General features: G+C 38.6%; 1 protein-coding gene across 3 annotated transcripts in view; it reads right to left on the reverse strand.

Annotated features, from left to right (window-relative positions):
* The window catches only part of rptor (regulatory associated protein of MTOR, complex 1), a 234,157-nt gene that overhangs the window by 129,278 nt on the left and 81,620 nt on the right, over positions 1 to 23,259 (reverse strand). For all 3 annotated transcript variants that reach the window (XM_059343832.1, XM_059343841.1, XM_059343824.1), the window contains exons 5-6: positions 16,815 to 16,973; positions 14,633 to 14,779 (exon numbers count right to left, since the gene is read on the reverse strand). In XM_059343832.1, coding sequence (XP_059199815.1) covers positions 14,633 to 14,779; positions 16,815 to 16,973 — 306 coding nt within the window. The remainder of the gene's footprint in view (positions 1 to 14,632; positions 14,780 to 16,814; positions 16,974 to 23,259) is intronic.

The following is a 23,259-nucleotide window of genomic DNA, read 5'->3' on the forward strand; positions in this document are numbered from 1 at the left end:
ACCATGCTGTTGGTTCACAGTCAACATCAGAGACATGTTTAAATCTGCTCTGAAAACTCTTTTTTTCTCCAAGGCTTTGAACCTGTGTGAGAAGAAAGTTGTTTCTGTGTCTTGTATTGTACATCTCATCTCATATCATATATTATATATATATATATATATATATATATATATATATATGTACATATATATATATGTATATATTTTTACGGCAATAATGGTACCCCTGTGTGTGTGTGTGTGTGTGCGTGTTTCAGTTATAGATCTACCAGTATTAAGTATCAATATATGATAATAAATATGTATCATTATTAAGCAGAGAAAGCGGTACTACTAAAATGTAAATAGAATAAGAAAAACATATATAATAAAAATAAATAAATAAATGTCATATTATGAGATGAAATAGTCTTTTTATTTTTTTATTGTTGAGTTTATTGTTATTCTTTTATGTATCTTTTGGATTTTTTGTTATTCAGTTATGTAAAGCACTTTAGTCAACCTGGAAATCTTCTGTGTAAAAGCATTAGATTTTTTATTATTATTATTATTAGGAGCTTTATAGACATGCCCACTTTATGCTAATCCTATTCAGAATCAGAACCAGAAGCCTTTATTGTCGTTGCACAGAGTAACAAGTACTGGGACAACGAAATTAGCCATCAACCCGTCCAAACGTATCCTTAACACACATATAATATGACAAAAAGGTAACAGGATAAGGAGACAGATGAAAGAAAGAAATACAGCATAACGGGAGTCTGGGGTTTAAAAACAGTTCTGTTGCAGTACAAATGTGTTATTTTTGCCCGTTGTATCTGAATATTTCTGCGTCGTGAAGTCTGTAAGCAGCTCCAGACGTATGGTTTCTCCCGGCATGCTGACAGTAACGAGGTTTCTCACCAGTTTCCAGAACAGAAGTTCTTCCAATCCGATCACAGAAGAATTAAATTCCAGCAGAGATCACTCAAAAGTTTGTGATACAATGTGATATTTGTCAGGGATGTTTGACTTCTTATCAGTTCTGAGTGATCCAAAAAGGCCTAAATCATGGGTCTCAAACTGGCGGCCCGCGGGCCAATTGTGGCCCTTGTGACGATATTTTGTGGCCCCCACCTTGATATGAAAGTTTAATGTGAGTTTTATATGAATGGCACTTTACCGTGTTGTGTGTGGAAGGTCCCTTTAATTACTGTTTTTGGTCATTTTGTGTCTTTTTTAAAATATTGTTGTGTCGTTTTTAATAATTTTGTGTCGTTTTTTATAATTTTGTCTTTTTTTTATATAATTTTGTGTCTTTGTAAAATAATTTTCTGTCTTTTCTTGGTCATTTTGATACATAAAAAAATTATTCATCTGAAGATGATATTTTTTCCCCTTTTGAAACAATAACGCTCCATGAGTTTTAAATGTTGCAAATGTGTTTACAGGTTGCAAATATAACATATGTTTATATTTTTATACTAAATATATTTGACTTTATCTCTGTTTTACTTGTTATCATCATTAAACAAAACCTGCAGTTTCAAGCCAGAACTTCAGAGGGAAAGTGACGGAACGAGTCGACGTTGACTCGTTTTTTTGGTCGTGACGTCAAGAAGAAGTTTCACTGACTCAAGAGGATTAATAAGCCATGTAATTTATTATTTATCTAATATCTGTCAAACACTGAAGACAACTCTCTGCTTCCTCTCACATTCAGACGGAGCGTGTCGGATCCAGACGGCTCAGTATTTTCTATCATCAGGATCATTTTGAAGCAGAAGCTCGTCGTCATAAACTGGACGTGGAAAGCCGATCGCAACTTGTTAATCAAAACAATTTTATAGAATCATAAATTAATAAAATAAAGTGTCCAGCTGCTATCAGCATCATCACAAAGAAAAATAAATCTTTAGAATTTAGACGACACAAGCAGGAAGGAGGATAAACGAGAGAAAACATGAAGCTCACCAAGTATTTTCTTCTTCTATCTATCAATAGTATCTTAATTATATAGTTCTGAGTATAATTTACCTACTGACCATGACTTTATGTGCTAATTTAATTATGAGTATTATTATTATGTGCTTATTTAATTATCTTATTGTTTAAAGACTTGTTTTTAGGATTGACATTGTGAGATTTTTCATGCTTTTCAATCTATTCAACTGTTGAATATGGTGAGTTTTTACCTAAAATATTGGCTCCAGTTGAGTTTTAGTTGCATGCAGTTTAAATTTAGCATGTAGTTTAAATTTAGTATTTTCTACCACCAGTATCTACCCACAGATACTGAAATGAGAAAAAAAACGTGCTAGTTTCAAGTATTTCTGCTTATTATAATGTTACTACAGTCAGGCTTTTCAAGACAATTACTCAAAATAAGTAGATTTGGATTTATTTCTAGACATCATTGGTTTTTCCAGTGTCTAGATATTTTTACTTATTTAAATTAGTCTTACAAAGAAACATTTACTAACTGAACTGGCAGATAACTTGACTTGTTTCGCGCCTGTATAGTTATTTATTTCTTGTTTTTTGTCAGCTGGTTTTTGCAGTGAAAGAGATGAAATGAAAGGTGAGAGACGGACTGAAGAGCTCCAGACTGCTACAGAAAGATGAAGGGAAGGAAGAAAGAAGGACTCCTCTTTGGTTCCTTCAGACTTGAAGTGATACTTGAAGTAAGAAAACTAATAGTGAAGTCTTAGTGTGAGTTTCAGCAGATGTCCAGGATGGCAGCAGGTGAAGGCTTCTGTTAACACCTCCACTAGCTGCTCTGACTCTGATACAGAAGATAAATCTAATATCCTTCTGATCACTTGACAACCTTCAGAGAGAATTCACTGAGAGCAGAAATAGATCCATCATTCTCACATAAAGTATGTTTTTTTTATTATGGGCTGGACCTTTTCTGAACTCAGACATGTTTTAATCCACAGAATCTGAAACCTGTGTGTTCTTGTACTTCCTACATAGTGAGGACCAGAACACGTTTTTAACCAACAGAGTTAGGACGTTTTTGCAAAGTGAGGACATTTGGGCGGGTCCTCACTTCTTTAAAGGCTTTTTGGGGATTTCAGACTTTGTTTTAAGGGTTAAAGGTTACAAAAAAAGATAATTAACTGAAACTGTATTGTGTGGTTATATATTGCAGACGAATACATTCTTCCTACGGGCACTGCACTAGTCTGATTAACACGAATGTTGTAAATGGACCAAAAAAGACACAAATGACCAAAAAAAGACACAAAATGACCAAAAAAAGACACAAAAAACAGACATGACAAACAAAGTGGCGTGTGTTTCTAAAGCTTCTCATTGTATCGACCCAAGAACAACATCGTCTCCTGGAAGAAATCTAGAAAAAGGAAAGTGTGCGGCAGCATGTGCGGGCCGCAGTAATCCAAACGGTAAATACGGCAACATTGCCAGCAGAAGCTGATTAATGCCAAGCATCCACTGTAATTATCAAGTGTTCAACATGCTTATTTCTAGATTTAATAATCTTAATTTAATAAATCTTGTCAAGGTAAATTATCTGTCCATGCAGCAAGATCATTTCCCTCAGATTTACTGTTTTATCTGGTTTTCAGACCTTTTTTAACAGTGTAATTCAAAACCGTCTGTGTGTAGTGAGGCGGCAGCGTGACAGCGAGGTGGCGGTGGGGATTCCCTGCCTGGATCATCTCCTGCATCATTAAAAGGTCTCTGGAAGTCTTCCTCCTCTTCATCTTCCATTACCTCAACCCATTACACTCTTCCTCTTACCAAAATGACCAAAAAAATTACACAAAAGGACCAAAAAAAGACACAAAATTATCAAAACAGTTATCCTCACATATTGTACATATTGAAGTATTGTGATTTTTCAAGTCTCTCCTGTCCTCTCCTCTCTGCTCTGTGTAAACAGCCTCTATTGTCCTCTCCTCTCTGCTCTGTGTAAACAGCCTCTCAGTGTTCAGTGTGTATGTGGATGTTGTGGTACCTGATGAACAGTGTTTTATGGAGTTGCAGACGTTGTCGTGGTCTGTATGTAATGTTAGAACACAAACTTCCTGCACTAGTCTCTCTAAAACATGAAACAAGCTGATTTCATCTTCCTGCTGCTGTTATGGCTGCCATGGGAGGGGCAATAAAAGTTGTTTTCTGGTTTTGTTTCCTCTCTGGTGCATAAAACAGAAGGGAGACGTGATTACAGAAGAAACAAATCAGAGCTCTTTGCCATCATGTAGTTCCAGATCAAAGATCACAGAAGGTAATGATGATGTGATAGTGGATCCATCCACTGAGGAAATGTTCCTTCTCCTTCCCTCTTAGCAAGTCTTCAGTGGTAAACAATCCTCCCGTCTACTCTAAAAACAGAGTTATCGAGTTATTTCCACACTCGGGGACGGCTCCGTCAATATGAGCAGACGTGAATCATAGAGGAGGTTGGCATATGATGTGACGCTTTAATTATATTTGGAGCTCTCGACTATTTATGTGCTCATTGTGCTGTTGTACTGTTGATTTGTTTTCTGGGAGTTCAATCTGGTTTCTGCCTTTTGCTGAGTAGACTTTAATGAGCTGTGGTCTTAATGGAGGCAGCACTGGCTGCTACAGGACGGGAGGCTGCTTTCATTCTGCAGCGCTGCCAAATCAGAGCTGAAAAATTAGGGGGAAGCGGAGATTATTATTATGATATTATTGTTGTTATCGCCTCTTTTCTGCAAAAGAAAAAGTCTATATTACTCCAAGATGCTCTGCTTCATGTTTCCAACACATTTTCAGTCTCTGAAGACTCTGAAGCCGTTTTGTGTTCACATCAGCAATGTGTGATTATGATGTCATTAAAGAAACACATCAGTTCTGTCATCGTTCTGGTCATCAAGGGTTTTGTTCTTGTAATTTACATCCACCAAGGAGATTCTGTTTGTGTTTGTTTATCTGAGCAGAATGATTCCGTTTATTTAACTCCATGGAGTCTTGGACTATTTTGTCAATTTTTTTGTGTCTTTTTTGGTCATTTTGTGTCTGTTGTTGTGCCTTTTTTTAGTTATTTTGTGAGTTTTTTTTGTCATTTTGTGTCCGTTGTTGTGTCTCTTTAGTTATTTTGTGGGTTTTTTGTAATTTTTGTGTCATTTTTGTGTCTTTTTTGGTCATTTTGTGTCTTTTTGGGTCCTCTTTGTGTCTTTTTTTGACGTCATGAAGAAGTCATGCTCTGGCGCTTTCGTGGACTCCAGAGAGAAGAAATACTAGGTGTTGTAGTCTGTACTCTGATGACTGTGTACCAAGTCTAAAGGTCAGTAAAGATAGAATTGTTGCCTTATCAACAAACCAGCTGCAGCCAGACCAGCCAGGCCGTGGTCCAACCAGAGTCAAAGACTGGAGATAACTGTCTGTTGGGCTTAGCTGATGTATACTTCTACATTAGAGGTAGACCCATATATGGGACTGATATTTGCGTTTTTAACTTCGGCATCGGCCGATATGTGCGTTCAACTATCCCGTTTCACTGAGCCAACAGCAGGCGAGGCTCGGGGAAACACCTCCATTCTCTGGTGAGCAAAAAGAAAAACACATCAAATATGTGGATCATCTGAGGCGCCACCACCTCCAGGCCTAGAACTACATACAAAAAGAAGATCGAGCAGAAGAATGTTTGTTTTGTTAATAAATGTTTCTTTTTTTGTTTAACCCATTTAAGGCGGGAAAGCATCACCACATTTCTACCATTAAAACCTGTTGGGGAGCTGTTGTGTTATTCTACCATTAAAGAGGAAAGAGGATACGTGGTTTTGTAGTATTTGTAGTTTTTTCCACCTATTTTCAGTCTCTTGGCCAATGAAATGCATCAGAATACATGTGGGGGTGTCGCAATGCATCATGGGACTTTTGAACTGGAAATTGTTGAATGCTAAATATGCATAAATATTTTGTCGTTTTTATCCGCAAGCGTCGTCGTGTAAACCAGGCCTGAAATTCAGTATTCAGTGTGCAAATTAAAAAAAAAAAAAATAGCTTTTCTGTTTGAACATTACTAAACTGCCTCTGTACAGTTTCATTGGAAATATGTCCAAAAAGTAAGGAAATTATCTCAAATTACAAATGAAAAAAAAGCTGTATGCTGTATAGAAGAAGAGCATTAAACTCATTAGGAGAATGTTTATTGAGGTAATAATTCAAGTGAGAAGTAGGACCATTTTCTCATAGACTTTTATTCAACTGGAATTATTTTTGCAACCAGTGAAGTCCCCCCCTGCTGGCCATTAGAAAGGATGCAGGTCAGGTACTGCCACATTAGTTTGACTCTTCAGCCAGACGGCCTGGAGTCCAGACTCTGAAGGGACTTGCTTCTAGTCAGCTGAAGCTAAAACAAACTCTGGCTTGATGTGTCATTTAGTGGAGACAGTATTTTAGTTTTTCATCGTCTCTCCACGGATATTAGCTGCATCGGTGCACAGACAGTATTTCCTCAGGTTGCTCCTCCAGGGTCTATCTCTAGTGTTTTAGGAGGTAAATACTCAGAGGAAACCTCCAGTTAAAGGCAGGAAAAGACAGTTGCATAAGCAATTTTCACGTTTCCACCTGAGTGCTTGTCCTTCTCACCCTCTCACAGAGGAAGAGTGTAATGGGTCGGGGTAATGGAAGATGAAGAGGAGGAAGACTTCCAGAGACCTTTTAATGATGCAGGAGATGATCCAGGCAGGGAATCCCCGCCGCCACCTCGCTGTCACGATGTCACGCTGGCGCCTCACGACACACAGACAGCTTTAAATTACACTGTAAAAAGGTCTAAAACCAGATCAAACAGTAAATCTGAGGGAAATGATCTTGCTGCATGGACAGATAATTTACCTTGACAAGATTTATTAAATTAAGATTATTAAATCTAGAAATAAGCATGTTGAACACTTGATAATTACAGTGGATGCTTGGCATTAATCAGCTTCTGCTGGCAATGTTGCCGTATTTACCGTTTGGATTACTGCGGCCCGCCCATGCTGCCGCACACTTTCCTTTTTCTAGATTTCTTCCAGGAGACAAAGTTGTTGTTGGGTCGACACAATGAGAAGCTTTAGAAACACACGCCGCCTTGTTTGTCATGTCTGTTTTTTGTGTCTTTTTTTGGTGATTTTACATCTTTTTTTTCTTACCAAGATAAAAAAAACTTTAGATTTAGAAGTGTTAGATCATTCATCTTGTTTTAAGAGTTAATTTCTTATTTTAAGTGTTCAACATGCTTATTTCTAAATGTAATAGTCTTAATTTAATAAATCTTGTCAAGGTAAATTATCTGTCCATGCAGCAAGATCATTTCCCTTTAGATTTACTGTTTGATCTGGTTTTTAGACTAAACACCTTTTTTTTTTTTTTACAGTGTGCACACACATGCACGGTGCACACGAGTCCCATACAGTATCCCACCAGGTCTCACCAGGACCACCAGGTCTCACCAGGACCGGTGGTGGACTGGCGGCGCTGCAGATGAAGCCTGAAGGAGACGAGGCTGAAGGATGAGATGAAATGAGGAGGAGGTGTTTTATCACTCCTCCACAGTACCAGATCATCCTCCTCCTGCAGCCCATTCACTCCCTCACTCACTCAGCGTGTGTGTGTGTGTGTGTGTGTGTGTGTGTGTGTGCTCTGAGTGCTCTATTATAGAGCCACCTGCTTCCTTTTAAATATCTCATCAGTTCCTGCGTTCACTCAGCAAACATGTTCACTGCATTAGCTGCAAGGCAGAGAGAGGTGTGTGTGTGTGTGTGTGTGTGTGTGTGTGTGTACATGTGTGTGTACCCTGCAGCACTTACAGCTAGGACACCCTGCAATGTATGTGTGTTTGTTCTTGTATTTCCTACATAGTGAGGACCAGGACACGTTTTTAACCAACAAAGTGAGGACATTTCGGCCGGTCCTCACTTCTTTAAAGGCTTTTTTGAGATTTCAGACTTTGTTTTAAGGGTTAAATGTTACATGATAACGATAATTCACTGAAACTGTATTGTGTGGTTACAAAACTAACTAATATTATAGTGAAAATGTCCTTCGTTTTCGTCTTTGTCAACTTTTTTCATACATAATGAAGATGGATCAGACAAAGGAAATAATGGCAAAATGTACTGTGACCTCTTTTAATCTCCCACCCAACAAATACCCCATTACAAAACACTAAAACTAATAAAAACTAAACTAAAACGAGAGCATTTAAAAAAAATTTAAAAATACTAAATTAAAACTAGCAAACTCACTCTAAAAACTCATTAAAACTAACTGTATTTGAAAACAAAAAATCACAACAAAATTAAAACTAAAACTAATGAAAAATCCAAAACCATTATAACCTTGTTAGGGAATTCACTGTTCCAATGAGGGTCCTCACAAAGATAGAAGTACAAGAACGTGTGTGTGTGTGTGTGTGTGTGTTGTGGCTCAGATGTTTGTGTTTCCAGGATGCTCACATTAAGCCTCCACCAGCTCATTCTATCATTTTAATGAATAATTAATGTGCGGCTGTAAAAATTTATTGCTCAACTGGAGTTCTGAAGCCGAGCGTGCACGTGCATGGCGGGCGTGCACGTGCATGGCGGCGTTCTCCTGCTGTGATGGCGTGTGGCTGTTCCATCTGATCCCCCCCCCCCCCCCCCCCCCCCCACCGCAGGAGAAGTCTCATCAATTAGTGTCACTTTAATAAAACTAAAGTCTCAGAGTTTGAACAGTGGCGTGGTGTCCCCAGTGGAAGAGAGAAAAGAACGCCGTCATAGTGATTTTCATGGTAATTTGTGAGATTACAGTATGCTAATGTGATAATTACAGTGGATGCTTGGCATTAATCAGCTTCTGCTGGCAATGTTGCCGTATTTACCGTTTGGATTACTGCGGCCCGACGCTGCTGCCGCACACTTTTTCTAGATTTCTTCCAGGAGACAATGTTGTTGTTGGGTCGACACAATGAGAAGCTTTAGAAACACACGCCGCTTTGTTTGTCATGTCTGTCTGCGAGCGACTCGACGTTTTCCTCATTAGAGCGAGAGAGAAGAGGAATTATGTTCAGAGATTGGCACAGATCCATCCGCACGGCAACAATCAGGGCTCCCACTCACGCCTGCAAGCCTTTCAGAGAATTAAATATGCATGTTGAGAGGAAAAAGAGACACATGCACTGCAAAAAGTCAGCTCTCAGAAACAAGGGGGAAAGGTACTAAAATTAGGTGTATTTATCTTAAAAATAGAAAAATCATCTGCCAGTGGAACAAGAAAATTTGACTTTATTTATTTAATATTCATCTTTCTTGCACTGACGGGGGGCTGTGCCTATATTTCGTTGTGCTAATGTATTTTTTTATGCTAACATGCAATGGCAATAAAGACTCTAAATTTAAAATCTCTAAATCTAAAAAACCAATGATGTCTTGAAATAAATTCAAGAATACTTATTTTGAGCAATTGTGGCTTGAAAAGCCCGACTGTAGCAACATTAAAATAAGGCAGAAATACCTGAAACGAGCATGTTTTGGTGATAGAAAATGCTTTTGAAATAACATCTAAACTACATGCAACTAAAACTCTCAATTGTACTGCAAAACACATGAAGCTTACCAAGTATTTTCTTCTTCTATTTATCAATAGTATCTTAATTATTTACCTACTGACCATAGCTTTATATGCTTATTTTAACAACATGTGTCTTTGTAACTAAAATGAGTGAATAACCTCTTCACAGGGTTTCAGTCTTGTGTAAAGACTTGTTTTTAGGATTGACATTGTGAGCTTTTTCATGCTTTTCAATCTATTCAACTGTTGAATATGGTATCTACCCACAGATACTGAAATGAGAAAAAAAATGTGCTTAATAAGTATTTTCCGACTTATTTTAAGACATCATTATTTTTCCAGTTTCTAGATATTTTTAGTTATTTGAAGAATTCTTACAAAGAAACATTTACTTACTGCACTGGCAGATAATTTGACTTATTTCCAGCATGAATTTGCTTAATTCTAGTTATTTATTTCTCATTTTTGTCAGCTAGTTTTTGCAGTGCATGTTGAGAAAAGAGACACGTGAACAATTATCCACGTTATGATCACACCCTCCCCTCCATTCATTAGCACTGTTCTCCTGTATTTTTAATATGATGATTTATTCATGTGTGTGCAGAGCTTCATATAGAGAGCTTCTGTAAATACATAATGTCTCACACTGAGATCTGAGCGTTGCTGCTCTCCAACACTTATTATAGAGTCAGCTAATGGGTTATTGGACTAGCAGAGGCACTATATACAGCAGTAAGAGGCATTACATAAACCTACAGCGCCTCATCACAAGCTGCTCTCAGTTTGATTAGCTTCACTGGAAAACAGAATGAACAACCAGGGCACGCCACTTTTATGAATAAAACACTGAAGCTTTTTCACTTTTTATGGGGTTTTCCAGTGATTTGTCCTGTTTGTTTCCTGGGCAGCATGCTGCACCATTAGCTGCATCTTCCTCTCATTGAGGGGGTTTACCCTCTGGGGGCAGCAGACCAGGACCCTCTGGTCTGGTTTACCCCCCATTACATCATGCTGAGCTGCAGCACACAGCCAGCTGGGGGGCTGGGGGGGATGGATGCATAAAAACCTTCCACACACTGTAACAAGTTGCTGTAAGAAAACAGCCAAATTGTGACAGTAACATACTGTTTTCCATTAAAAAGGTATTATACTGTAGAAAACAATGCATTCTGTACTTAACAAATTACAATTACTGAGGTTGTTGTGAAGACAGATCTTAATTCACAGTAACTGGCTTTCAGACAGTAAAATGCTCTATTTACAGAAAATGACTGCATTGTATTCAGCAATAATATAGCAACAAGCTTCAGCTTGTTGCTATATTATTATATCTTATATATATATCTTATAAGAAATCTTATATATATATATATATATATATATATATATATATATATATATAAGATTTCTGGGGGTCGCCAAATCATTTTGGAAGTCAGCTCTGTCTCCACTGTGTTAAAGTGTTCATGTGTTAATGTGTTTTAGTATTTTTGGTCACTTATTGTCTTTTTTTTGGGTCATTCTGTCTTTTTTTGGTCATTTTGTTTTTTTTGATCATTTTGTGGTCAATTTGTGACTTTTTTGGTCATTTTACTTCTTTTTTTTGGTCATTTTGTGTCTTTTTTGGGTAATTTTGTTTCTAAACTACAAATACTACAAAATGGTAGGAATGCGATAATGCTTTCCCGCCTTAAATGTTGTTAAATAATCCTCTCTAAACCTGACTGCTGCACTAACGCCTCTCAGACCACTAGACCTTGATTGTTCCCCTTTTTTTCCTGCAAGTCGCTTTGGATAAAAGCTGCTAAATGACTAAATGTAAATGTAAGTAGCCCCCCCCAACGCCCCTAACCCCCTGTGCATGGATGATCACCTCTGATGATGTAGGTTCGATCGTCTTTTAGGGCTTTTAGTGGATTCTAACACTCGTTGCCAGGCAGTTTAAATATTTTCACACTCTGCTGCCACCAAACAACAGAAAGAGTTCTAGCACTTGAAGGATGATTTCCCGCTGCAGTAAACAGCTGTTCAGGCTGTCTGCAGCTTTTCAACAGGTCTGACAGTAACTCTTTATAGTTTACAGTCAGCTACAGTCACTGTTCACTGTGTGATCTCAGCCTTTAATGCATCCCACACTAATGTTGCAGAGCAAAGTTAAATTAGCACGTTAGAACTGCTGGAATGACACACTGGATCTGTATTATAACTGTATGAAAATAATTAATTAGAGTCAGCAGCTACTACATGAACTCTCCCTAGAAAAGAAGTAAAAACTCTGTTTTTAAAATTGTGAACTTTTGGTTTTGTTGGTTTTAAAAATTGTCTATGTGGCAAGATTCTAAAGTCGAGAATAATTCCAGGAAAACTTTACAGAATCAGTCAAATAGATTCAGCCAGCCCTGACTGTGTTCTCTCTCTGACAGCTGAGAGTTTTAGAGAGTTTCTCTACAGTTAAAAACACACAGTTCTCTCCCCGACCAACAGATCTCACTGAGGAGAACTCAGACTTCTTCTCTGCTTCACGTCTGGATCCATCAGAGTCCCTGACGTCTCCTATAGGTTATATCTGATGGTTGTAACATCACCTGGTTGGTTCCTGGTGGTTCATCTGAACTGGACTACTGAATGTGTTTCTATCTGAACAGTAACATCTGGTCCTGTGTGTTAACGTATGGACACTGTTGTTATTTATCAATGACTCGTTTCCCGAAACAAAAAAAAAAATCTTGATGTCACAATATTTAACAAAACAAGAGCAGAGTGTTATAGCCCTGAAGGTTCATTCATGACAAGACCTCCAGGAGAGAGAGAGAGAGAGAGAGAGAGAGAGAGAGAGAGAGAGAGAGAGAGAGAGACAGAGAGAGAGAGAGAGAGAGAGAGAGAGAGGTAGAGAGAGAGAGAGAGAGAGAGGAAGAGAGTCAAAGACTGTAGCAACTCAGAGTTGATCTGCTGCCTTCACCTGTAACCCCAACAAGTAACACAGCAGCTCTCTCTCTCCTAACTCTCTCTTTCTCCCCCTCTCATCCTCTCCCTCTCCCCCTCTCATCCTCTCCCTCCCCCTCTCATCCTCTCTCTCTCCCCCTCTCATCCTCCCCCACTCATCCTCTCTCTCTCCCCCTCCCCCTCATCCTCTCTCTCTCCCCCTCTCATCCTCCCCCCCCCCTCTCTCTCTCTGGTTTTCCAGCTAATCTCCAGTCAGTGAATCTCCTCCATGAATAATTGAGATGAATGACAGCTCCACCTCATCAGGGATTCACACAACATGCCACAGCCGAGAGAGAGAAAGAGAGAAAACCTAATAAAAAGATGAAGCGGTGAGGAGACCGGGGCTGCTAGCGCTGTGTGTGTGTGTGTGTGTGTGTCTGTGTGTGTGTGTGTGTGTGTCAATGATTTAGAGCTGTCCGGCCTTTTGATTGGCTCCATCACAGCACTGAAGACATCTTGGACTCAAGCAGAGAGTCATGACTCGACACTCACTGACTTACTTTATAAACACACCATGGATACGTGTGTGTGTGTGTGTGTGTGTGTGTGTGTGTGTGTGTGTGTGTGTGTGTGTGTGTGTGTGGTGACAAATCACCCAGTTTCCCATTAATAACTCATAAACACCAGCGGTTCATTCCTCCGATGTTTGTGTTTGTATGACTCACCTCGTATTTCTGGAGTGTGTTTTTTTCCAATTACAACCTTTCCAGTAATTCACGGCTGCTGTGTTGTGACGTGCCGTAAACCATAAGAGTGTATGAGCAGCGGAGGACTCAGACTGTTAGAGGGGCTAGAAAATAAAAAGGGCTCATTCTGCACAACATGGGGCCACCGGCAGCAGAAAGCTCTGATGCTTCATGTTTGATGAAATAGTCCTCGTCCTTGATTATGATTAGCATTAAGTTAAAGGAGATCCAGATCAAAGTCATTATTGATCTGGTTCTGACAATTAAAACCATCCAACTGAACCCTCTAGGGGGTCTGGGGCCCCCCCCTGGATAAAATTTGTACATTTTTAAGTAAAATGCATCAATCTTGTGCACTCTGAGAGCAAAATGAGAGCAAAACCCTCAATAACATGTTTCACAGTTAGGTGATTCTGTATTATAGAATCTTTATTGATATCCTACTGGGACATTTTTGTATCACTGCATAATTTGGGATTCTTTTTCTCTCTATTGCGAAGGCATTTTATCCTGTTTTCTAACTTTGCATCTAATAACTTTTCTACTACGGCTACAGGCAGACTATTAATACTATTAATCCGCTTTTTGCTTCATTATCCGTTGCAGATTTTAGTTCCACTTAATGAAGCTATTCGTCATTGCAACGCCACATGAAAGCAACAACTCTTACCCATTCCCCGTTCGTTGGCTTATTATTATTAAATCTAGAAATAAGCATGTTGAACGCTTACAATAAGAAGTTAACTCTTAAAACAAGATAAATTAAAGTTCTTTAAAGCTCTCTAAACCCTCTTATACGTTATATTTGACACTTTTGTTCACATTTGCAACATTTAAAGTTCTTTGAGCATGATAGTGTTTTGAAAGTAAAAACATTCAAAGATCCAAAATCACATTTTATGTTGGACTAAAGGACTAAAAAAGACACAAAATGATTAAAAAAAAGACACAAAAGACACAAAAGGACTTAAAAAAAGACGAAAAAGAGACAAAAAAAGACAAAAGAGACACACAAAAAAGACAAAGAAGAAACAAAAGACGTAAAATGACCGAAAAAGACATAAAAACTACAAAGAAACGCATAAAAACAGCAAAGAAACACAATACACAAAAAGACACAAAAAAGAAACACAAAAAGACCAAAAAAAAAGACACAAAAAATGACAAAAAAACGACAAAAAAAGACACAAAAAGACGTAAAATGACAAAAAAGACCAAATAATCATCAGGTCACTCTGCTCGGGCCAGTTCATCACTGCTGGCAGCTTTACTTTATCTGGTTTTAAGAGTTAATTTCTTATTTTAAGTGTTCAACATGCTTATTTCTAGATTTAACACCTTTTTTGCAGTGTGTGTGTGTGTAATTTTGTGTCTTTTTCAAAACAATTTTGTGTCTTTTTTGTGTAATTTTGTGTCTTTTTTTAAAGTGTGTGCTGGCTGCCCACCTCCAGCTCCTGCTCTCTCTGCAGGGCGAACTGTTTGAAGGACTTGACGATGATGCCGGCGTTGGAGCAGTCGTAGACAAAGATGGACGGACTGCCCATCCACGTCTGCAGGTCGTAGATGGACAGAGGGATGTACTGGGTGTAGTTCTGCAGGAGGAGGAAAGAGGAGAAAAAAAGAGGAGAAAGAGATGAGGAACGGGAGAGATGAGGCATCATGTTATTGCTGAAAACTCACTTTTATAGATTTGTGTTTAATTATTAAGTCGTGGTCTGTTTGATGAGGAGTGAGAGCAGCAGGGGGAACAGAGAGAACGTTATAATGAGACAGAAACACCAGAACACAGAGGAGAATAAATCTAATAAGCATGCTGCTATAAAGGTGTTATAGCTCCATACTTAATGGACAAAATGTGATTCCCTGATATTGCTGTAAGACTGAATCCCTGCTGGTCTCCTGCTGCAGCAGCCAGTGACACAGCAGCTTCATTTCACAGGAGAAGGAGTAAGAATAAGGGGAGAAAGGAGGAGGAGAAGGGAGGAGGAGAGGAGGACATAAGGCCCTAGGGTGTACTGGGACGAGGAGGAAACAGCGGAGCTCCGACAGGTCGCTGCATCATTCTGAGTGGGTGCTTAGTTACAGCACGAGGACATCAACAACTCAACCTTTATGTCTGATTCAAGTCACTACAGAGTCTCTCAGAGCAGAGCAGCTCCACCCAGAAACCTCAGCAGCAGCAGGAACTGGTTCAGTTCTCACTCATTTATAGCTACAAGAAGTGTTCAAGAAGGCCAGGACGCCTGGAGAGACTCGCTGACTCTACTAGCTGCAGGTCAAGAACCTCTGATTATAGTTTAACCTCTTTGGAGACAAAAATCAGACCTATTGTGGGGTTTTTATATCCATTCCAACCTCTTCACGACTATTCACGACTCTTTACGACTATTCACGTCTCTTTACGACTATTCACGTCTCTTCATGACTCTTCACAACCCTTCACGTCTCTTCACGACTATTCACGTCTCTTCACGACTATTCACGTCTCTTTACAACTATTCACGTCTCTTCATGACTCTTCACAACCCTTCACGACTCTTCACGACTCTTCACGTCTCTTTACGACTATTCACGTCTCTTTACGACTATTCACGTCTCTTCATGACTCTTCACAACCCTTCATGACTCTTCACAACCCTTCACGACTCTTCACGACTATTCACGTCTCTTTACGACTATTCACGTCTCTTTACAACTATTCACGTCTCTTCATGACTCTTCACAACCCTTCACGACTCTTCACGACTCTTCACGTCTCTTTACGACTATTCACGTCTCTTTACGACTATTCACGTCTCTTCATGACTCTTCACAACCCTTCATGACTCTTCACAACCCTTCACGACTCTTCACGACTATTCACGTCTCTTTACGACTATTCACGTCTCTTTACAACTATTCACAACTCTTCAGGACTCTTCAGGACTCTTCAGGACTCTTCAGGACTCTTCACGACTCTTCACGACTCTTCACGACTCTTCACGACTCTTCACGACTCTTCACGACTCTTCACAACTCTTCACGACTCCAGCAGTCAGACAATAAGTGGAGGTCACTGACGGCAACTGAAGGCCAAGAATCAAGAGACAATTTCTCATTTTCCAGGCAACCTGGTAAACATCCTGTCTGATCATGTAGACAGGTCATGAATAATTTCTCAATGACAACGTTGACTGTTGACGGTTCATATCTGACGCTGCAGAGGGCTGCTGCTGGTGCTTATTAATGTGAATAAAGCCAGACTACTGCAGAGATTATTTTTGTGACTAGAAGCTTTAATGCACTGATTTAATGAGTTAGTGTTTAGTCTAATTACTTCTCTAGTCCCATGATAACTGTATTTGTGAAGCACATGTAAACACAGCCGTGACATCTCAGCAACACATAATTAAAGTTTCTCTGGAACCTCGCTGGAGTCAAGGTCTACAAGTCCTGCCGAGGGCATTATTCTTGTTTGTGTGGTACCTTGTTAGTTTGTACTCATTTTTATTGGTTTTCACAGGTAAATCAGGGTTGGTACACTTTAGCAGTGGTCAAATTCAAACATTTTTCAAGGACTTTCAAGGTCCATTTTCAAGGTTTTCCAGTATCCAGGAAATATAAAACAGAAAGGTTTCTGTGTGGTACCTTGTTGAAGACCCAGATCTCTCCGTTGACGGTGGGCCGTGGCACCCCGTGGCCGTTGTAGTGGAAGAGGACTCGCTCCTCTTTGGCGTTGCGTCTCAGCGACGTGCAAAGCTTCTTCACCTCGTCCACCGTCGGGTCCAGACTCTGTTTGTAACGCGCCTGGAAACACAGGAAGAGAGGACGGAGTCAGCATCACACTTTTACTGATGAAATTAATGTTAGATAGACGACATGCCACCAAACCTCAGTATTTTATTAAACTGGTCACACAGTAATTAGCCATTATATTCTATAATGATGCTTAATGCTCAATGTTCCCCGGACTAATACTGAATTTGGAAAAACTGCTTTCAGTTTTTCTGCTGCATCTACCTGGAACATCTTACAACATTCACTCAAACTCAACACAATTATAACTCTGGGCCAGTTTAAATCTATGATAATCAATAACTGTAGTTTTGTGTTTTCTCTGTTCTCTGTTTTGTGTTTTCTCTGTACTCTGTTTTGTGTTTTCTCTGTACTCTCGACATCATTGCAAATGAGGGGTTGCCCTCAATGATTCCTACAGCCTGAACAAGAGTTGAGCCACAGCAGTAAATAACTGTGTCGTCAGCATAGAAATGCACATTTGCATCGGACACATTTCGACCCAAGTCATTGATATAAATGATGAATAAGAGGGGGCCAAATACAGATCCCTGTGGCACCCCCTTGTGGACAGTAACAAATACAAAAGTAACAAAGGTGTTGTGAATTCCTAGATAAGGTTTAATAAAAACAAATTCCTCAACACATTCACACACTCCCTCAACCCATTGGACATCGGGGGGAACCATTTGAGGCAATTTCTTACTGTTGGAAAACAACATCAGCTTTGTTTTTATCAGCATTGAGAACCAGTTTCAAGTGAATTAATGAGTGTTGCACAGCTACAAAAGCTTCCTGCAAAGATTCAACAGCCTGAACAAGAGTTGATCCACAGCAGTAAATAACTGTGTCGTCAGCATAGAAATGCACATTTACATCGGACACATTTAGACCCAAGTCATTGATATAAATAATAAATAAGAGTGGCCCCAATACAGAACCCTGTGGCACCCCCTTGTGGACAGTAACAAAGGTGTCGTGAATTTCTAGATAGAGTTTAATAAAAACGAATCCCTCAACACATTCACACATTCACTTATCAGCCTGTAACTCCTGAGAGATGCTGAGAGAAAAACAGAGCGAGCGTTTCATCCCTATCCATCATGTGAAATGACGCAGTGGCTGCTGGTGTGGTTGAGCTTTAAATGCATGTATCATATCACCAACAATGCCCCGGGGACGAGAGACACAAAGAGATCTATGAGGCACTCTGCTGGAGAAAAACCACCCGGGGGATCAGACCATGTTCCTCCATATATTTCTTCATGTTGTGTGTCTCAGTGTGAGAAAGAAACTGTTGGCATAGAGATGACCCAACACCGTCTTACATAAACACAATCACTGCTGCTGATGTTTCATTTCTATGGTCAACAGCAAGAAAACAGGCAGGGGAAGCAACATTATCTGAGGACAATGCAACACACTCATGTCATGGTCGAGGTTTATGTACTTTAACCGCGAGTCGACCTGCATTCAGCTGAGAGGCCAAAAAATATGTTTTTTGTGCTTGATGTGACGGAAAATTCAAGGAAACAAGCAGACAAAAGAGGAGAGTAACCTCTGCAGAAGAGAAAAGCCTCACACAGCTGCACAGTGATGGAATTTAAAACCGCAGTACAGACAAGGACAAGTAGCTCTTACAAAAATGGAGAAAAAACTCTGTAAAACTCTCCAGCTAGAAGTTAACTTGGACCAGGTTGCTGCAGAATTCACTTAGTCGTCAGTCTGTTCACCTGTGATCAGGAACAGATGGCTCAAGGCTCCTTCAGCTTCACACAAGTTAGATTTAAGACTTTTAATGCCATGCAGAGTTAAATTCATGGCCAATTTTATAATCACCAAACCTGAACAGAGGAAAGAAAAACAAGAAGTGACATCTCTTACTTATGGTTGAGAACAATTAGGTCCAAATGTTTACTGCAACACAAAATATGTTTCTCAGAGCAAAGATGGAGGCACAACAGAACAGGACAATACCTGGAGTTTACATCAGAGCTGCAACTAACGATTATTTTCATTATTAATTCATCTGTCGATCATTTAAGCAATTAATCGATTCGTTGTTTGGGCAATAAAATGTATAAAAATATCAATGAGTGTTTCCAAACCACAAGATGATGTCAAAAAGACAGAAAAAGACTTTAAAAAAAAGACACAAAATGACCAAAAAAGACAGAAAATTACAAAAAAAAGACAGAAAATTACGTAAAAAAAGACACAATATGAGCAAAAAGACAGAAAATGACAAAAAAAAAGACACAAAATTACAAGAAAAGGGAATATGAGCAGAAAGACACAAAGACACAAAATGACAATGACATGAAAAAATGAGACAAAATGTATAAAAATATCAATGAGTGTTTCCAACCACAAGATTTTGTCCTCAAATCTCTTGTTTTGTCCACAAACCAAAGAGATATTCAGTTTATTGTCATAAAGGAACAAAGAAACCAGAAATATTCACATTGAAGAAGCTGAAATCAGAGAATTTGGACTTATTGTCTTTAAAAAAAAAAACTGCTCAAACCAATTATTAGATTATCAAAATAGTTGACAATTAATTTAATAAAGCAGCAGCATTAACTTTGTCTGTTTTTAACTCTGGTGTAGGTGGAGTGATGAAAATAACAGAAACCACTGAAGATCAATAGAAATCTACACTGACCTTCCGGCTTTGGACAACACTTTGATTTGTTTGTTTGTTCAGTTTTGTTTGTTTGTTCATTGTTGTCTTATTGTGACTACATGGGTGTATGTGTACTAATGTGTGTGTAAGTTAATAACAAGTTATGTATGTTAATAATGGTAATAACAAGTTTATATACTACATTACTATGTGTTATACATATATATAAAAAATAATATATATAGTAAATGAACACAGGGAGAAGATTTAATAAGCTTTGAACACAAATAAGTGTTGAGTCTTGTTGTTGTTGTCTTGTATTTATTGTTGTTCGTTTGTTTTTAATTGTTCATCTTTTAATTTGTGTTCAAATAAATTCTCAATCAAAAATCCAAAACCGCAAAAGAGATGATATGTTTATGAATAATATTGTTCAAACCTCCAGTTCACGAACCTCAGATAGAAAAAACAAGACTTTTCTTATAAAATCCTCCAGTTCGAAACATTTACTGCAGCGATATCCAAAATGATTTAAAATACAGAAAACCAAAAGGTATTTTTACCATAAACTATATTTTCACAATATATCCGTGAGCTGCCTTTGTTTGTTTGTTTGTTGGATGTTTGGTGCGTTGTGTTTTTAACAGCCCAGAATAAAGAAGTGACTCAGTGGTGCAGTGACTCAGCTGGCAGCTCACACACATTTGGTTTGAAATGATCTAATATTATATCGACTCAAACAAAGACGCTACGCTCCCAAACATGTCAAACCGCTTAAAAGATCTTAGTGAATAACAATGATTTCAGCTGATAAAAACTCCAGGATGCAAACAAAAAGGCTGATAGTATTTATAGGATAATTGTTTTATTTTGGAGGAACAAAAATGCAACAAGAGCAATAAAAGTGTAATTTCTGGGTAAATAATGAAGCTTTTACATTTTGGGGTGTGAACTTTAAACAAGCTGTTGATAGTAGGAAGGTTTACAACAGGGGTCTCAAACTGGCGGCCCGTGGGCCAATGGTGGCCCTCGTGACGATATTTTGTGGCCCCCACCTTGATATGAAAGTTTAATGTGAGTTTTATATGAATGGCACTTTACCGTGTTGTGTGTGGAAGGTCCCTTTAATTACTTTTTCAGGTAATTCTGGTCTATTTTTTTTTAATAATTTTGTCTTTTTTAGTAATTTTGTGTATTTCTTTGGTCATTTTGTGTCTTTTTTTGGGTCATTAAGTGTCTTTTTAAAATAATTTTGTGTCATTTTCAGTAATTTTGTGTCTTTTTTGGGTCATTAAGTGTGTTTTTAAAATAATTTTGTGTCTTTTTTAGTAATTTTGTGTATTTCTTTGGTCATTTTGTGTCTTTTTTGGGTCATTAAGTGTCTTTTTAAAATAATTTTGTGTCTTTTTTAGTAATTTTGTGTATTTCTTTGGTAATTTTGTGTCTTTTTTGGGTCATTTTGTGTATTTCTTTGTTCATTCTGATGCTGCCTCGGTGGCCCCCAGGTAATGTGAGTTTGAGGCCCCTGGTTTACAGTATAGTAGCAGCTGTGTAAAGCTGTTCTACTAACCAGGCAGAGTTCTGCTTTGGGAGGGCAGATATGAAGCAGATATTTGACACATAAACAAACAGAAACACAGGTTGAGGTGGTGATACTGTTGCTGTCATGTGTTTTCTTTACCACCTGCTGATCAGATCCAGATCCTCCAGTCTGACGGTTTGATAGAGTGAAGTGTGTGGAGAAAAAACTGCACCAGAAATTTTAAAGGAGTAACAGTAAGAGACCGAGGAGTGTGTGTGTGTGTGTGTGTGCTCTTGTTCTTCCTACATAGTGAGGACCAGAACACGTTTTTAACCAACAGAGTGAGGACATTTTTGCAAAGTGAGGACATTTCGGCCGGTCCTCACTTCTTTAAAGGCCTTTTTTTTTTAAGTTTAAGAATTTGTTTCAAGGGTTAAAGGTTACAAAAAAAATATAACTAACTGAAACTGTATTGCGTGGTTACAAAACTAAATAAAATTATAGTGAAAATGTCCTTCGTTTTCGTCTTTGTCAACTTTTTTCATCCATACTGAAGATGGATCAGACAAAGGAAATAAAGGCATAATTGTGTGTGTGTGTGTGTGTGTGTGTGTGTGTGTGTGTGTGTGTGTGAGGTGTCAGCTAGTTATATAACAGAGAATCACCCGGTTGGACCAGAATCTGAATCATGATCACACTCACCAAGGCCTTCTGTTACATCACCAACAGGCCTTTTACCAAACAGAATCCTGTCAAACGCCTTTCAATGGAAACACAGAAACCGTATTTTAACCTCAACTTCTGCAAAACTTCCAACAAGTCAAACAACGAGACAATAAACAACGAGACAAAGACGCGGCCTTGAATCTCGCCGGCGTCGCTGAATGTGGGAATTAATTCATCATCACCTTTATATCAGCCATTCAGTCCAACAAGAACAGGAATATATTCATTTATCTCAGAGTTTTATCAGAAACAGACTCATATAGAGACAGGTCTGAATCTGAATATACTGACGTTATAAAACAGGACATCACAATCATATCTTAGAAATAATGTTCCGTGTTTTCTGGTCGGCCTTGTTTAGAATAACTGATAATAATGTTTACTTTTAACAAAACCTCAACATTTCCATGTTAGCACACTGTCTTGAGTATAATGACTTGTGCTTTTTATTATTTTATCTCTTTTCTTATCCTGCTGTATCTTATTTTATCTTATTTATATTTTTATTTCTATTTCCCTGTTTTAATTGACTGTTTTTACTGTTTTAATGTGTATGTAAAGCACTTTGAATTACCCTGTGTTGAATTGTGCTTTACAAATAAACTTGCCTTGCCTAATGTACGGTAACACTTTATATTAGGGAACACATATTCAACATTAATTAGCTGCTTATTAGCATGTAAATCAGTAACATATTGTCTCTTAATGAGTCATTATTCAGTAGTTATTAATGCCTTATTCTGCATGGCCTTATTATACAACCACTAAGACATTAACTAAGAGTTTTCCCTCAGTAACCTCAGAATTATTGGGCTCTATGATAACGTGGCTTTTTTAACGGCGTAACAAAAACCAGGTGACGTGGACCGATGCTGTCGACTTCACTCCAAAATACAGACTTGAAGCTTTCTCCAGTTTTTGGTGGTCTGATAAATAACGTTGTAGATTGTAAATTATAGACAATAACAAAGTTCTCCACGATGAACACACTACTGATGCTGCATGTGGTCAGTTGGTTAGCATCAATAGCCTCTCTGTTGGAGGGCTTTATAACCAACTCCCACTCCCCATGTGTTAGTTTTTTGGGGGGCCCTTAACGTGGCGAGTCCTCCTGGTGAAGTGGAGCCGGTAGAGAAAGAGTCGGGACTCGTTGGGGCTCGAGCCTCCTTCTCTCACCAAACTGTGATTGGTGAATTTAAATGGACTCTCCCAGGTGTCTTCCTCATACATATGAATCTGTCTTAATCTCTCTGTGCCACTTGAATTTAATACGTCCTACTGTCATGAATGTAAATGAAAAGCTTTGCTCAAGACTCTAAATACTGCTGGGATTCATCTGGAATCACGTCGACAGGCAGGTGAGAGGAAACACTCGTACCACCTGCCTGGTTTCTCTCTCTATTAGACTGTCTGTCTCTCTCTGT

This window comes from Centropristis striata, chromosome 1 (assembly GCF_030273125.1).
Source record: "Centropristis striata isolate RG_2023a ecotype Rhode Island chromosome 1, C.striata_1.0, whole genome shotgun sequence".
Taxonomy (NCBI): domain Eukaryota; kingdom Metazoa; phylum Chordata; class Actinopteri; order Perciformes; family Serranidae; genus Centropristis; species Centropristis striata.